Here is a 17126-nt window from a genome sequence, read left to right on the forward strand (position 1 = left end):
TCGGTTTCTATTATAAAATAATGATGTAGTCTGCTGCTGTTTGCAGAAAGTTGAGTGCAATAAATTGTTTATTTGATATTGCCCAATGACGACTTGCCCCCAATCAAAGAATGCCCAATTTTGATTTAATTGATGCATATCACACTGAAATTTACAAAGATCACTCTAGCCCAGTGGTGTCAAACATTCGGACCGCGAGGGGTTCCAATCCGGCCCGCCGGTGACTAAAAATGAAACTACAGTTTCTTGACTGTCTGTCCAGCTCTCTAATAATCACTAGACAGCCGGGGAGCATCGACAATTCATAATTTTGAGGCAAGGATTTTTTTTTTTTTCGATGTCAGTGCTGCCCTCCAGACGTCGCTGAAGACCGAATGCGGCCTTCGGGGTAAAATGAGTTTGACACCCCTGCTCTAGACCATTCCATATAATTCATTATTCTAAATCGGGGTAGGCAACTATATAGATTCAGCCGCCGGACGATTTTTGTCGAAGGGGATGATCCAGATGCCAGAACATAATTATAATAAATTGTACACTACAAATTGACCACAACTAAGACAAGAATTAGATTGTATTTAAAAATGTAAAATAATTTCATACTTTGACATACTTTTACATTGAAACACGATCACATCTAGTTTTCTATTAGTGGGAGTATTTGGTGAACAGATTTCTGCATAGTTCCTGATGATTGTAGTCTAATTTTGATCAAAAACTTTGGGTGGCCCAAAACGTATTGTGGCCCGGTTTGGCCCGCAGTCTGCCTTTTGCCGAACCCTGTTCTAGATCATTCCCTATCATTGAACCAGGTTCTAGATCATTCCCTATCATTCTAGATAATTCCCTATTTTTCAACACAGATATGTCAAACACCAGAAAGGAAAGAGAAACCTAATGCCTAAACCCAACCTCATTGGGAAAACCCAGGCCCAGATGATACTAACAATGATGAACAATTGCAGGCATCTTGTGATACGTCAGACATACACCTTTGTGAGTGCAGAGGGAATTTTAACAGCAATACAAATAAAAAGACTATACCCTGCCTCATCCTCCCCAAAATGATATCAACACATGTTTATTTTGTCAGTAGTTGAATCATGTCTTTCAGACTACACATCTTAGTCAGACTGTACCCAAAGTTATTCACCCGTATGTTCTCTAGTACAAACAGTAACCAGTGGATGTACAGTAACTTCTATATTCTCCAGTAATTTATGTTCTCCTCTTTAATTTCTGCCTCTATGGATATTTCCAGGGGTCAATGACCTCTGTGCATTTGACTGACGTAATTCTAATGAGTCAGAACTGATGTCTGCCATGTCAGCTGAGGTAAGTGGTGTTAAAAGCAGTTCAATCAGGTGTAGACTTCTGAGAAGTATAGGTGTTTAGTGTTTGTTGTTGTTTCCTGTGCCAACCCATGAAGCTTAGCCTTTTCTCTCACTAAGTCTGTGAGGACACCTTTCACCGCTGATGTCCTGTTAGTAAAATACAAGTCATTTTACATTACAGATGTGCCTTGAGGCAGAATTCTTGGTCATTCTAATTTCTGTCATAAGCAATGAGAGCAGAGAACGCTTGGGTATTTATATTTTTAGCCATATGACTTAGCAGCAATTACAGTCATGGCGTAAGATGCTCCAATTTAACTAAAAGGCAGATTGGGAAGGTATACCAAAGAAAATGTATTGCATACTTACACTACAACAGTGATTCTCAACTAGGGAGCCTCGGGGGGTCTCAGAGACTTTTCAAGGGGCCTGGGGGGGACAACCATTTTCAGGCGGACGCTATTTACATGACAGGCCTCAAGAAACAAAAACTTAAAAACAACCAAACCAAAACATCTCAGGTTTTAGTTTGGTACTATTTGAAATACAAAACATGACATGCAGCCGGTAGATGATGGAGGCAGTGTTTTGGAAACGGTTGTAACCTTTGAGACTGACGACTGGAAGAAGGCAAGATGGCAAAAGACTAAGTGATGTGAGGCAAAAAGAAGGGTGCGAGGTTCAAACCCAAACCGACATCTGCGAAACACAAGCAGAGTACTTTCTTCTTTGAGTCAAGTACAGGAGAGATAATGCCATGTTCCGCTCCTGAAAACCCTGAGCAGTCGACGGATAGTGAACTCTCTCAAATTGAACCTAACAGAAGTGAAGAGGAAAAACATGCGCCGACAGGTGAGGTGAAGGCTTCCGAGCCTCACACCAATGACCAGAAAATTGCCCGAGATGACTCTGCCCCGTAGGAGTATGATTAATGGAGAAAGTGGATCCATGCCTTCTGGCTGGTCCGTTTGTGAAATCAGGCTGGGTGAAGAGGATGTTGGGTTCTGTCAATTCGGTCAAAGTATCCAGAAGTGGACTCGCGTTTCCCGACTCGGAATGAGAGCTGTGGCCTGCTTTTCTCTCCGGAGCAGAGCACAGTTGAAAGGAGTGATAACAGGGGTAGTGTTGAGGTGGATAGACTGAAGTTGAGGATCCTCGGTGTCTGTGATGCACGCCGTTTGGTGAGACGCAGACTCGGAGGGGAGCGCGAGACTGAGGAAACCCTGTCTGTCCTTCTGAGTTTTGATGTAGAGTATTTGCCTCTGAAACATGACCCGCCAAGCCGTGCTTCTTTACACCCGCCTGCTTAACCCGGAAGTCAGCTGCACCAATGTGTCGGCAGAAACACCGTTCAACTGATGACTGAGGTCAGCCTGCAGGCGCCAGGCCCACCACAATGAGTCGCTAGAGCGCGATGAGCCAAGTAAAGCCCCCTCAGCCAAACCCTCCCCTAACCCGGACAACGCTGGGCCGAATGTGCGTCGCCCATGGTACTCACGGTCACATCCGGTTTTGACACAGCCTGGGTACGATCCCAGGCTGTAGTGATGCCGCAACACTGCAATGCAGTGCCTTAGACCACTGCGCCACTCAGGAGGCCCAACATGCACCTTTTGTCAATATTCAATTGAATGTCATTGAGAAAATAAAGGTTTCATAAAGTATTTTTTTTGCTAACATCCTTTCTGAATTTCAAAGTAATCATTTAGTTTTTCAAAAGTATCTGTATTTTCAGTTTACATGTAATCAATTACACCCCAACCCTGTTTGTGGTTGACTTGTAAGAGTATGGGGCTACTTTGATTTGCAAACTATGCCAAGGTAAATGTGTCCTTTGCCAAGACCTTTCCACTGTCTCTCTGTCTTTTCAGCCAATCAGCCTCTGCTCTGAGAACCCCTTTGTCTTTCCTGACAACAGTTGCTTTTATCATAGTTACATTGTTTGAATTCACTTAAATAAAACTTTCTTCAACTCTGACCACCACCATGACAACAAATAAACTGTCTGCGTGTTTTTCAGTGGCATTATCTCTGCCTTGGGAAATCTTCTATCTCAAGCATTGGAAGCAAAACGAAAGGCCAAAGAAAGGTCCCCAGTGAAGGAGATGGACATTTCAGGACCTGCCCGCTTTGCCATTTATGAGTGGGCATTGGGAGGCTCCCGAGTGGTGCAGCGGTCTAAAGCACTGCATCTCAGTGCTAGAGGCGTCACTACAGACCCTGGTTCGATTACAGGCTGTATCACAACTGACCATGACTGGGAGTCCCATAGTGCGGCGCACAATTGGCCCAGCATCGTTTGGGTTATGGTTTGGCCGGGGTAGGCAATCATTGTAAATATGAATTTGTTCTTAACTGACTTGCCTAGTTAAATAAAAGTTAAATAAAAAATAGTGGTTAAAGTCATGTCCAAATCAATTCAACAAGGTTGTTTCTTGTTACAATGTAATCTATTGCAATCTACTGTAAATTGAACACAGCCATAGTATTTCCCTTGTTTTTTTTCAGGTTGCTCATTACTTTGACCAACTTATGGAGGTGTGATGCCTACCACTGTTCCCTACTGCATGGTCAAACGCTTCCTCTTGGATCGCCTTATCTTCGCCCCTGCATACCTGCTGGTTTTCTTTTGTGTTATGGACATCCAAGAGGTTAGTCAGCTGCCCCCTTAACGACTCTCCTGCACCATACACCTGAATTAATTCTCACTGCTTGGATCCGATAACCACCAAAATTGGTATTACTCTGTGTGGTTCAAACTTTAAGCAGGGACTGGTTATTAGTCTGCCAGTTTACATTTGCACTAGTGGAATTATGCAGTACTTATCAGACAGTTCATTTCTGTTAGTGGTTAATGAATTACTTTATAATCCAGACTATTGTTGATTTATTTAACCTTTATTTAACTGGACAAGTCACTTAGGAACAAATTCTACTGCTAACCTACAAAGCATTACATGGGCTTGCTCCTACCTATTTCTCCGATTTGGTCACGCTACGGTCACAAGATGCATTATTGTCCCTAGAATTTCTAAGCAAACAGCTGGAGGCAGTGCTTTCTCGTATAGAGCTCCATTTTTATGGAATTGTCTGCCTATCTGTGTGAGAGATGCAGACTCGGTCTCGACCTTTAAGTCTTTATTGAAGACTCATCTTTTCAGTAGGTCCAGTGATTGAGTGTAGTCTGGCCCAGGGGTGTGAAGGTGAACGGAAAGGCACTGGAACAACGAAGCGCCCTTGCTGTCTCTGCCTGGCCGGTTCCCCTCTCTCCACCGGGATTCTCTGCCTCTAAACCTATTACGGGGGCTGAGTCACTGGCTTACTGGTGCTCTTCCATCCCGTGCGCCTAGCCATGTACTGTTAGAATCTCAACCCGGCACAGCCAGAAGAGGACTGGCTGCCCCTCAGAGCCTGGTTCCTCTCTAGGTATCTTCCTAGGTTCCTTCCTTTCTAGGGAGTTATTCCTAGCCACCGTGCTTATACATCTGCATTGCTTGCTGTTTGGGATTTTAGGCTGGGTTTCTGTATAGCACTTTGTGACATCTGCTGATGTAACAAGGGCTTTATAAATTCATTTGATTGATGATTTACAATGACGGCCTACCAAAAGGCAAAAGTCCTCCTGCGGAGACTTGGGCTGGGATTAAATTTTTTAAATTAAGTGAAAACATAGGACAAAACACACATCACGACAAGAGAGACACCACAACACTACATAAAGAGAGACCTTAGACAACAACATAGCATGGCAGCAACACATGAAAACACAGCATGGTATCAACACAACATGGCAGCAGGACAACATGGTAGCAGCACAAAACATGGTACAAACATTATTGGGCACAGACAACTATTGTCATGCCTGTACATTCATTTTAATACATTCTAACGCTGTTTTAGGGTAAGAGGTGGGCAGACTCCAGAGAAAAGTGAATAGTATTTATTGGCCTGCTTTGAAGATGAACTGGAAAGTGTGGATCCCCTTCCATTTCATCAACATCAGCTATTTTTTTATTTTACCTTTGTTTAACCAGGTAGGCAAGTTGAGAACAAGTTCTCATTTACAACTGCGACCTGGCCAAGATAAAGCAAAGCAGTTCGACACATACAACAACACAGAGTTACACATGGAGTAAAACAAACATACAGTCAAAAATACAGTACAAAAACAAGTCTATATACAATGTGTGCAAATGAGGTGAGATAAGGGAGGTAAAGGCAATAAAAAGGCCACGGGGGCAAAGTAAATACAATATAGCAATTAAAAACACTGGAATTGTAGATTTGCAGTAGGTGAATGTGCAAAGTAGAAATACTGGGGTGCAAGGGAGCAAAATAAATAAATACATAAATACAGTAGGGGATGAGGTAATTGTTTGGGCTATTTATAGATGGGCTATGTACAGGTGCAGTGATATGTGAACTGCTCTGACAGCTGGTGCTTAAAGCTGGTGAGGGAGATAAGTGTTTCCAGTTTCAGAGATTTTTGTAGTTCGTTCCAGTCTTTGGCAGCAGAGAACTGGAAGGAGAGGCAGCCAAAGGAGGAATTGGCCCTGGGGGTGACCAGTGAAATACACCTGCTGGAGCGTGTGCTACGGGTGGGTGCTGCTATGGTGACCAGTGAGCTGAGATAAGGCGGGACTTTACCTAGCATGGTCTTGTAGATAACCTGGAACCAGTGGGTTTGACGACGAGTATGAAGCGAGGGCCAGCCAACGAGAGCGTACAGGTCGCAGTGGTGGGTAGTATATGGGGCTTTGGTGACAAAACGGATGGCACTGTGATAGACTGCATCCAATTCGTTGAGTAGGGTGTGTATGTGCCTATGTGTACTATGTGCCTGTACAGGTGAGCAGTTCTCATTGGCTTTCTTTTAAGGATGCATACATTTGGAATGTACCGTGGTGCTCTGTTGCCAATCTGTGTTTTTGTGTTTTCAGTTTCGAGTGCTGTTTACCAAATTGGTGGCATTATTTTGGAATGCTTAGCTTGCATCTGTGAGGAAGTGTAGCCTCCCAAGAATTTCTCGCAAATGGATGAATGAAGAGGGCACCGTGTGTGTGTGTGCCTCAGGAGTTACATCATGTTACAAGGGCTGGTCTGTGAATGCCAGTGCAGCAAGCTGGTACAACCAGGCAAGTTAACTGGGGTGGTGTTTAGGACTTTGGTCAAACGCTACACAAGGTGCTACACTAACGAAATCCTAACACCTTCAATGTGTTGCTCACATGCAAAACAACTTATAACTGAAATAATAAGCCTTAATTGTATTCTAACTGATATTTAAAATATTGAATTAATTGAAACACTTGAGTATGCTTCCTTTGTGCCAAGGTGTATTTTGGTTTGAGCAATGGTAAATGCATGTTACCTATTCTTCATAGATGCACATTTATATTTGTATGATTTAAGATGAAGCAAAGCAAATGTGCTGTAGGAAATGAATAATAGTAACTGTTTCAGGCCTTGAATCAAACTAATTTAAAACCATCTGAACATGCAACGTTTAGGATTTTCATCAGACCATGAAACATTGTGTATATTGCTGACAAGGCCGGCCTGTAGTTTCCTCATGTGGACTGCCTTGTGTCAGTTTGAGTCAACTCAACTGTAAATGTTACTGCTCTGTCTCTATCATGTCAAATAAGGGAGCAATAGCACAACGGACAAGAAACTGACCAGTACCTTATGTTGCTTTATCTTTTCTTTTGAGTTGGAGTCATGACAATGATGGTTGACAGTTTTAGTTTTATACATGTTTATTACTTGATAACAATCTCATTAATATACGCTTATATCAGCCATGCTTAATTTAACATTTACAATTGAATACAAATGAGAACAATTCACATTTTTGTTCAAGATTGATTGCTTTTTCTCTATAGACATGGAATGCATAATAAGTTAAGGGCTTCATGTGACAGGTGGTTTCAGGTCGATCCTGGGTTTCTTCAGCCTCCCCTTAGACGGAGCGTCAGATGGATGGTGCTTTGGTTTGTGATGTTGTAGTACTCCAGCCTCTGGCCATCCTCCAGCTGCCTACCCTCATGAATTAGCCTCTGTTGGTTGGCAGGGACTCCCTCCTTGTTTTGTACCTTGGCTTTGAACTGGGTTACAGTCTCACCAGGCACCACATCATATGTGTGTGTCTGGCCCTTTTCGTTTTTCAGGAACACCTGGATAGGAGCGGGCTCCGTAATCAGCACCATCACTTTAGATCCTGAATGCAGGCCATAGTCGCTCAAAGTTCTTGAATCATCGCTGAGACTGATGTTGCTCCCATTGACACCTAACAGCCTCTGCTTTGTTGTGGCCACTCCAAAGTGTTGTGTAATCAAACTCTTGAGAGACCCCACGGTGGTGTGTGGCTGAACTGTCAGGGGAAGTGAGTTCCCGTTCAAAAGTGTTATAGTGAGTTCCATGATAGATATCTGAAAGAGGATTTAATGTATTATTTATTTGGTCTTACATTAGCATAGCTCAATTGAATGTTTTGAATGAATTAGTTTAGTAACACTTTACTTAAAGTCTACAGGTGTAATGCTTTATAACTTGTTGAAATGTTTTGTCTCTATCCAACATTTCAGCTGACTTAAATGGCTGGTATATAATGAGAATCATTATGAGGTGATTGAAAGACATAAGGGAGTCATACACACTCATGACAAGTTATACTGTACAATGCATTGTAACTTTTGTATTTACCTACAGGCTTTAACATGACCATTTATTCAGCCCATTGTAATAACTAACCAATTTTAAAATAATTTGCTTGATATGCTGTTAAGCTTTTTTTCTCCAGTATATTTCTGTAAGATAGGCCTGTTGTAGCTTAATAATGGAAAATTACTTACATGTTCACTAGATATTGTTGAGAAGTTGTTGTTGTGAAGTCTTGCAAGTTTGTTTTAGAAATACTGTTGGTAAATCCGTTTGCTGACAATTGAAATTTATCCGATGAAAGATGATGATAGCTCTGTCAGTGTACATCTGAGCAGTCTGTATATAACATCTGATCTGCCCCGCCCCTCAAATTGAGATTCGTTTTTCCCTCTCTGTCTCGCAGCTTTCGGTTTCTATTATAAAATAATGATGTAGTCTGCTGCTGTTTGCAGAAAGTTGAGTGCAATAAATTGTTTATTTGATATTGCCCAATGACGACTTGCCCCCAATCAAAGTATGCCCAATTTTGATTTAATTGATGCATATCACACTGAAATTTACAAAGATCACTCTAGCTCAGGGGTGTCAAACATTCGGACCGCGAGGGGTTCCAATCCGGCCCGCCGGTGACTAAAAATGAAACTACAGTTTCTTGACTGTCTGTCCAGCTCTCTAATAATCACTAGACAGCCGGGGAGCATCGACAATTCATAATTTTGAGGCAAGGAAATATTTTTTTTTAGATGTCAGTGCTGCCCTCCAGACGTCGCTGAATACCGAATGCGGCCTTCGGGTAAAATGAGTTTGACACCCCTGCTCTAGACCATTCCATATAATTCATTATTCTAAATCGGGGTAGGCAACTATATAGATTCAGCCGCCGGCCGATTTTTGTCGGAGGGGATGATCCAGATGCCAGAACATAATTATAATAAGTTGTACACTACAAATTGACCACAACTAAGACAAGAATTAGATTGTATTTAAAAAAAATAATAATAATTTCATACTTTGACATACTTTTACATTGAAACACGATCACATCTAGTTTTCTATTCGTGGGAGTATTTGGTGAACAGATTTCTGCATAGTTCCTGATGATTGTAGTCTAATTTTGATCAAAAACTTTGGGGGGCCCAAAACGTATTGTGGCCCGGTTTGGCCCGCAGTCCGCCTTTTGCCGAACCCTGTTCTAGATCATTCCCTATCATTGAACCAGGTTCTAGATCATTCCCTATCATTCTAGATAATTCCCTATTTTTCAACACAGATATGTCAAACACCAGAAAGGAAAGAGAAACCTAATGCCTAAACCCAACCTCATTGGGAAAACCCAGGCCCAGATGATACTAACAATGACGAACAATTGCAGGCATCTTGTGATACGTCAGACATACACCTTTGTGAGTGCAGAGGGAATTTTAACAGCAATACAAATAAAAAGACTATACCCTGCCTCATCCTCCCCAAAATGATATCAACACATGTTTATTTTGTCAGTAGTTGAATCATGTCTTTCAGACTACACATCTTAGTCAGACTGTACCCAAAGTTATTCACCCGTATGTTCTCTAGTACAAACAGTAACCAGTGGATGTACAGTAACTTCTATATTCTCCAGTAATTTATGTTCTCCTCTTTAATTTCTGCCTCTATGGATATTTCCAGGGGTCAATGACCTCTGTGCATTTGACTGATGTAATTCTAATGAGTCAGAACTGATGTCTGCCATGTCAGCTGAGGTAAGTGGTGTTAAAAGCAGTTCAATCAGGTGTAGACTTCTGAGAAGTATAGGTGTTTAGTGTTTGTTGTTGTTTCCTGTGCCAACCCATGAAGCTTAGCCTTTTCTCTCACTAAGTCTGTGAGGACACCTTTCACCGCTGATGTCCTGTTAGTAAAATACAAGTCATTTTACATTACAGATGTGCCTTGAGGCAGAATTCTTGGTCATTCTAATTTCTGTCATAAGCAATGAGAGCAGAGAACGCTTGGGTATTTATATTTTTAGCCATATGACTTAGCAGCAATTACAGTCATGGCGTAAGATGCTCCAATTTAACTAAAAGGCAGCTTGGGAAGGTATACCAAAGAAAATATATTGCATACTTACACTACAACAGTGATTCTCAACTAGGGAGCCTCGGGGGGTCTCAGAGACTTTTCAAGGGGCCTGGGGGGGACAACCATTTTCAGGCGGACGCTATTTGCATGACAGGCCTCAAGAAACAAAAACTTAAAAACAACCAAACCAAAACATCTCAGGTTTTAGTTTGGTACTATTTGAAATACAAAACATGACATGCAGCCGGTAGATGATGGAGGCAGTGTTTTGGAAACGGTTGTAACCTTTGAGACTGACGACTGGAAGAAGGCAAGATGGCAAAAGACTAGGTGATGTGAGGCAAAAAGAAGGGTGCGAGGTTCAAACCCAAACCGACATCTGCGAAACACAAGCAGAGTACTTTCTTCTTTGAGTCAAGTACAGGAGAGATAATGCCATGTTCCGCTCCTGAAAACCCTGAGCAGTCGACGGATAGTGAACTCTCTCAAATTGAACCTAACAGAAGTGAAGAGGAAAAACATGCGCCGACAGGTGAGGTGAAGGCTTCCGAGCCTCACACCAATGACCAGAAAATTGCCCGAGATGACTCTGCCCCGTAGGAGTATGATTAATGGAGAAAGTGGATCCATGCCTTCTGGCTGGTCCGTTTGTGAAATCAGGCTGGGTGAAGAGGATGTTGGGTTCTGTCAATTCGGTCAAAGTATCCAGAAGTGGACTCGCGTTTCCCGACTCGGAATGAGAGCTGTGGCCTGCTTTTCTCTCCGGAGCAGAGCACAGTTTAAAGGAGTGATAACAGGGGTAGTGTTGAGGTGGATAGACTGAAGTTGAGGATCCTCGGTGTCTGTGATGCACGCCGTTTGGTGAGACGCAGACTCGGAGGGGAGCGCGAGACTGAGGAAACCCTGTCTGTCCTTCTGAGTTTTGATGTAGAGTATTTGCCTCTGAAACATGACCCGCCAAGCCGTGCTTCTTTACACCCGCCTGCTTAACCCAGAAGTCAGCTGCACCAATGTGTCGGGAGAAACACCGTTCAACTGATGACTGAGGTCAGCCTGCAGGCGCCAGGCCCACCACAATGAGTCGCTAGAGCGCGATGAGCCAAGTAAAGCCCCCTCAGCCAAACCCTCCCCTAACCCGGACAACGCTGGGCCGAATGTGCGTCGCCCATGGTACTCACGGTCACATCCGGTTTTGACACAGCCTGGGTACGATCCCAGGCTGTAGTGATGCCGCAACACTACAATGCAGTGCTTTAGACCACTGCGCCACTCAGGAGGCCCAACATGCACCTTTTTTCAATATTCAATTGATTGTCATTGAGAAAATAAAGGTTTCATAAAGTATTTTCTTTGCTAACATCCTTTCTGAATTTCAAAGTAATCATTTAGTTTTTCAAAAGTATCTGTATTTTCAGTTTACATGTAATCAATTACACCCCAACCCTGTTTGTGGTTGACTTGTAAGAGTATGGGGCTACTTTGATTTGCAAACTATGCCAAGGTAAATGTGTCCTTTGCCAAGACCTTTCCACTGTCTCTCTGTCTTTTCAGCCAATCAGCCTCTGCTCTGAGAACCCCTTTGTCTTTCCTGACAACAGTTGCTTTTATCATAGTTACATTGTTTGAAATCACTTAAATAAAACTTTCTTCAACTCTGACCACCACCATGACAACAAATAAACTGTCTGCGTGTTTTTCAGTGGCATTATCTCTGCCTTGGGAAATCTTCTATCTCAAGCATTGGAAGTAAAACAAAAGGCCAAAGAAAGGTCCCCAGTGAAGGAGATGGACATTTCAGGACCTGCCCGCTTTGCCATTTATGAGTGGGCATTGGGAGGCTCCCGAGTGGTGCAGCGGTCTAAAGCACTGCATCTCAGTGCTAGAGGCGTCACTACAGACCCTGGTTCGATTACAGGCTGTATCACAACTGACCATGACTGGGAGTCCCATAGTGCGGCGCACAATTGGCCCAGCATCGTTCAGGTTATGGTTTGGCCGGGGTAGGCCGTCATTGTAAATATGCATTTGTTCTTAACTGACTTGCCTAGTTAAATAAAAGTTAAATAAAAAATAGTGGTTAAAGTCATGTCCAAATCAATTCAACAAGGTTGTTTCTTGTTACAATGTAATCTATTGCAATCTACTGTAAATTGAACACAGCCATAGTATTTCCCTTGTTTTTTTTCAGGTTGCTCATTACTTTGACCAACTTATGGAGGTGTGATGCCTACCACTGTTCCCTACTGCATGGTCAAACGCTTCCTCTTGGATCGCCTTATCTTCGCCCCTGCATACCTGCTGGTTTTCTTTTGTGTTATGGACATCCAAGAGGTTAGTCAGCTGCCCCCTTAACGACTCTCCTGCACCATACACCTGAATTAATTCTCACTGCTTGGATCCGATAACCACCAAAATTGGTATTACTCTGTGTGGTTCAAACTTTAAGCAGGGACTGGTTATTAGTCTGCCAGTTTACATTTGCACTAGTGGAATTATGCAGTACTTATCAGACAGTTCATTTCTGTTAGTGGTTAATGAATTACTTTATAATCCAGACTATTGTTGATTTATTTAACCTTTATTTAACTGGACAAGTCACTTAGGAACAAATTCTACTGCTAACCTACAAAGCATTACATGGGCTTGCTCCTACCTATTTCTCCGATTTGGTCACGCTACGGTCACAAGATGCATTATTGTCCCTAGAATTTCTAAGCAAACAGCTGGAGGCAGTGCTTTCTCGTATAGAGCTCCATTTTTATGGAATTGTCTGCCTATCTGTGTGAGAGATGCAGACTCGGTCTCGACCTTTAAGTCTTTATTGAAGACTCATCTTTTCAGTAGGTCCAGTGATTGAGTGTAGTCTGGCCCAGGGGTGTGAAGGTGAACGGAAAGGCACTGGAACAACGAAGCGCCCTTGCTGTCTCTGCCTGGCCGGTTCCCCTCTCTCCACCGGGATTCTCTGCCTCTAAACCTATTACGGGGGCTGAGTCACTGGCTTACTGGTGCTCTTCCATCCCGTGCGCCTAGCCATGTACTGTTAGAATCTCAACCCGGCACAGCCAGAAGAGGACTGGCTGCCCCTCAGAGCCTGGTTCCTCTCTAGGTATCTTCCTAGGTTCCTTCCTTTCTAGGGAGTTATTCCTAGCCACCGTGCTTATACATCTGCATTGCTTGCTGTTTGGGATTTTAGGCTGGGTTTCTGTATAGCACTTTGTGACATCTGCTGATGTAACAAGGGCTTTATAAATTCATTTGATTGATGATTTACAATGACGGCCTACCAAAAGGCAAAAGTCCTCCTGCGGAGACTTGGGCTGGGATTAAATTTTTTAAATTAAGTGAAAACATAGGACAAAACACACATCACGACAAGAGAGACACCACAACACTACATAAAGAGAGACCTTAGACAACAACATAGCATGGCAGCAACACATGAAAACACAGCATGGTATCAACACAACATGGCAGCAGGACAACATGGTAGCAGCACAAAACATGGTACAAACATTATTGGGCACAGACAACTATTGTCATGCCTGTACATTCATTTTAATACATTCTAACGCTGTTTTAGGGTAAGAGGTGGGCAGACTCCAGAGAAAAGTGAATAGTATTTATTGGCCTGCTTTGAAGATGAACTGGAAAGTGTGGATCCCCTTCCATTTCATCAACATCAACTATTTTTTTATTTTACCTTTGTTTAACCAGGTAGGCAAGTTGAGAACAAGTTCTCATTTACAACTGCGACCTGGCCAAGATAAAGCAAAGCAGTTCGACACATACAACAACACAGAGTTACACATGGAGTAAAACAAACATACAGTCAAAAATACAGTACAAAAACAAGTCTATATACAATGTGTGCAAATGAGGTGAGATAAGGGAGGTAAAGGCAATAAAAAGGCCACGGGGGCAAAGTAAATACAATATAGCAATTAAAAACACTGGAATTGTAGATTTGCAGTAGGTGAATGTGCAAAGTAGAAATACTGGGGTGCAAGGGAGCAAAATAAATAAATACATAAATACAGTAGGGGATGAGGTAATTGTTTGGGCTATTTATAGATGGGCTATGTACAGGTGCAGTGATATGTGAACTGCTCTGACAGCTGGTGCTTAAAGCTGGTGAGGGAGATAAGTGTTTCCAGTTTCAGAGATTTTTGTAGTTCGTTCCAGTCTTTGGCAGCAGAGAACTGGAAGGAGAGGCAGCCAAAGGAGGAATTGGCCCTGGGGGTGACCAGTGAAATACACCTGCTGGAGCGTGTGCTACGGGTGGGTGCTGCTATGGTGACCAGTGAGCTGAGATAAGGCGGGACTTTACCTAGCATGGTCTTGTAGATAACCTGGAACCAGTGGGTTTGACGACGAGTATGAAGCGAGGGCCAGCCAACGAGAGCGTACAGGTCGCAGTGGTGGGTAGTATATGGGGCTTTGGTGACAAAACGGATGGCACTGTGATAGACTGCATCCAATTCGTTGAGTAGGGTGTGTATGTGCCTATGTGTACTATGTGCCTGTACAGGTGAGCAGTTCTCATTGGCTTTCTTTTAAGGATGCATACATTTGGAATGTACCGTGGTGCTCTGTTGCCAATCTGTGTTTTTGTGTTTTCAGTTTCGAGTGCTGTTTACCAAATTGGTGGCATTATTTTGGAATGCTTAGCTTGCATCTGTGAGGAAGTGTAGCCTCCCAAGAATTTCTCGCAAATGGATGAATGAAGAGGGCACCGTGTGTGTGTGTGCCTCAGGAGTTACATCATGTTACAAGGGCTGGTCTGTGAATGCCAGTGCAGCAAGCTGGTACAACCAGGCAAGTTAACTGGGGTGGTGTTTAGGACTTTGGTCAAACGCTACACAAGGTGCTACACTAACGAAATCCTAACACCTTCAATGTGTTGCTCACATGCAAAACAACTTATAACTGAAATAATAAGCCTTAATTGTATTCTAACTGATATTTAAAATATTGAATTAATTGAAACACTTGAGTATGCTTCCTTTGTGCCAAGGTGTATTTTGGTTTGAGCAATGGTAAATGCATGTTACCTATTCTTCATAGATGCACATTTATATTTGTATGATTTAAGATGAAGCAAAGCAAATGTGCTGTAGGAAATGAATAATAGTAACTGTTTCAGGCCTTGAATCAAACTAATTTAAAACCATCTGAACATGCAACGTTTAGGATTTTCATCAGACCATGAAACATTGTGTATATTGCTGACAAGGCCGGCCTGTAGTTTCCTCATGTGGACTGCCTTGTGTCAGTTTGAGTCAACTCAACTGTAAATGTTACTGCTCTGTCTCTATCATGTCAAATAAGGGAGCAATAGCACAACGGACAAGAAACTGACCAGTACCTTATGTTGCTTTATCTTTTCTTTTGAGTTGGAGTCATGACAATGATGGTTGACAGTTTTAGTTTTATACATGTTTATTACTTGATAACAATCTCATTAATATACGCTTATATCAGCCATGCTTAATTTAACATTTACAATTGAATACAAATGAGAACAATTCACATTTTTGTTCAAGATTGATTGCTTTTTCTCTATAGACATGGAATGCATAATAAGTTAAGGGCTTCATGTGACAGGTGGTTTCAGGTCGATCCTGGGTTTCTTCAGCCTCCCCTTAGACGGAGCGTCAGATGGATGGTGCTTTGGTTTGTGATGTTGTAGTACTCCAGCCTCTGGCCATCCTCCAGCTGCCTACCCTCATGAATTAGCCTCTGTTGGTTGGCAGGGACTCCCTCCTTGTTTTGTACCTTGGCTTTGAACTGGGTTACAGTCTCACCAGGCACCACATCATATGTGTGTGTCTGGCCCTTTTCGTTTTTCAGGAACACCTGGATAGGAGCGGGCTCCGTAATCAGCACCATCACTTTAGATCCTGAATGCAGGCCATAGTCGCTCAAAGTTCTTGAATCATCGCTGAGACTGATGTTGCTCCCATTGACACCTAACAGCCTCTGCTTTGTTGTGGCCACTCCAAAGTGTTGTGTAATCAAACTCTTGAGAGACCCCACGGTGGTGTGTGGCTGAACTGTCAGGGGAAGTGAGTTCCCGTTCAAAAGTGTTATAGTGAGTTCCATGATAGATATCTGAAAGAGGATTTAATGTATTATTTATTTGGTCTTACATTAGCATAGCTCAATTGAATGTTTTGAATGAATCAGTTTAGTAACACTTTACTTAAAGTCTACAGGTGTAATGCTTTATAACTTGTTGAAATGTTTTGTCTCTATCCAACATTTCAGCTGACTCAAATGGCTGGTATATAATGAGAATCATTATGAGGTGATTGAAAGACATAAGGGAGTCATACACGCTCATGACAAGTTATACTGTACAATGCATTATAACTTTTGTATTTACCTACAGGCTTTAACATGACCATTTATTCAGCCCATTGTAATAACTAACCAATTTTAAAATAATTTGCTTGATATGCTGTTAAGCTTTTTTTCTCCAGTATATTTCTGTAAGATAGGCCTGTTGTAGCTTAATAATGGAAAATTACTTACATGTTCACTAGATATTGTTGAGAAGTTGTTGTTGTGAAGTCTTGCAAGTTTGTTTTAGAAATACTGTTGGTAAATCCGTTTGCTGACAATTGAAACTTATCCGATGAAAGATGATGATAGCTCTGTCAGTGTACATCTGAGCAGTCTGTATATAACATCTGATCTGCCCCGCCCCTCAAATTGAGATTCGTTTTTCCCTCTCTGTCTCGCAGCTTTCGGTTTCTATTATAAAATAATGATGTAGTCTGCTGCTGTTTGCAGAAAGTTGAGTGCAATAAATTGTTTATTTGATATTGCCCAATGACGACTTGCCCCCAATCAAAGTATGCCCAATTTTGATTTAATTGATGCATATCACACTGAAATTTACAAAGATCACTCTAGCTCAGGGGTGTCAAACATTCGGACCGCAAGGGGTTCCAATCCGGCCCGCCGGTGACTAAAAATGAAACTACAGTTTCTTGACTGTCTGTCCAGCTCTCTAATAATCACTAGACAGCCGGGGAGCATCGACAATTCATAATTTTGAGGCAA

The 17126-nt window shown here is 42.4% G+C and overlaps 2 protein-coding genes and 2 pseudogenes across 2 annotated transcripts; 2 read left to right on the forward strand and 2 right to left on the reverse strand.

Annotated features, from left to right (window-relative positions):
- Window positions 1-3147: 3147 nt before the first annotated feature.
- On the forward strand, window positions 3148-6478 carry LOC129852860 (peroxisomal membrane protein 2-like; annotated as a pseudogene).
- A 597-nt stretch (window positions 6479-7075) lies between these two features.
- LOC129852783 (polyubiquitin-like) lies at window positions 7076-8292 on the reverse strand. The gene is made up of 2 exons (XM_055918440.1): window positions 8189-8292; window positions 7076-7765 (listed from the first exon to the last, which is right to left on the reverse strand). The coding sequence occupies exon 2, from the start codon at window positions 7754-7756 to the stop codon at window positions 7286-7288; it is 471 nt and encodes a 156-aa protein (XP_055774415.1). The 5' UTR covers window positions 7757-7765; window positions 8189-8292; the 3' UTR covers window positions 7076-7285.
- Window positions 8293-11551: 3259 nt separating this feature from the next.
- On the forward strand, window positions 11552-14882 carry LOC129852861 (peroxisomal membrane protein 2-like; annotated as a pseudogene).
- A 597-nt stretch (window positions 14883-15479) lies between these two features.
- LOC129852784 (polyubiquitin-like) lies at window positions 15480-16745 on the reverse strand. Its single transcript, XM_055918441.1, has 2 exons — window positions 16593-16745; window positions 15480-16169 (listed from the first exon to the last, which is right to left on the reverse strand). Exon 2 carries the CDS (start codon window positions 16158-16160, stop codon window positions 15690-15692), a length of 471 nt encoding a protein of 156 aa, XP_055774416.1. The 5' UTR covers window positions 16161-16169; window positions 16593-16745; the 3' UTR covers window positions 15480-15689.
- Between the last annotated feature and the right edge of the window lie 381 nt (window positions 16746-17126).

The sequence above is a fragment of the Salvelinus fontinalis genome, chromosome 4 (genome assembly GCF_029448725.1).
Source record: "Salvelinus fontinalis isolate EN_2023a chromosome 4, ASM2944872v1, whole genome shotgun sequence".
NCBI classification, from domain to species: Eukaryota; Metazoa; Chordata; class Actinopteri; order Salmoniformes; family Salmonidae; genus Salvelinus; species Salvelinus fontinalis.

Coding starts and splice junctions, on each gene's coding strand:
- LOC129852784 (XM_055918441.1), bottom strand. CDS start 16,160: ATGGAACTCACTATAACACTTTTGAACGGGAACTCACTTCCCCTGACA.
- LOC129852783 (XM_055918440.1), bottom strand. CDS start 7,756: ATGGAACTCACTATAACACTTTTGAACGGGAACTCACTTCCCCTGACA.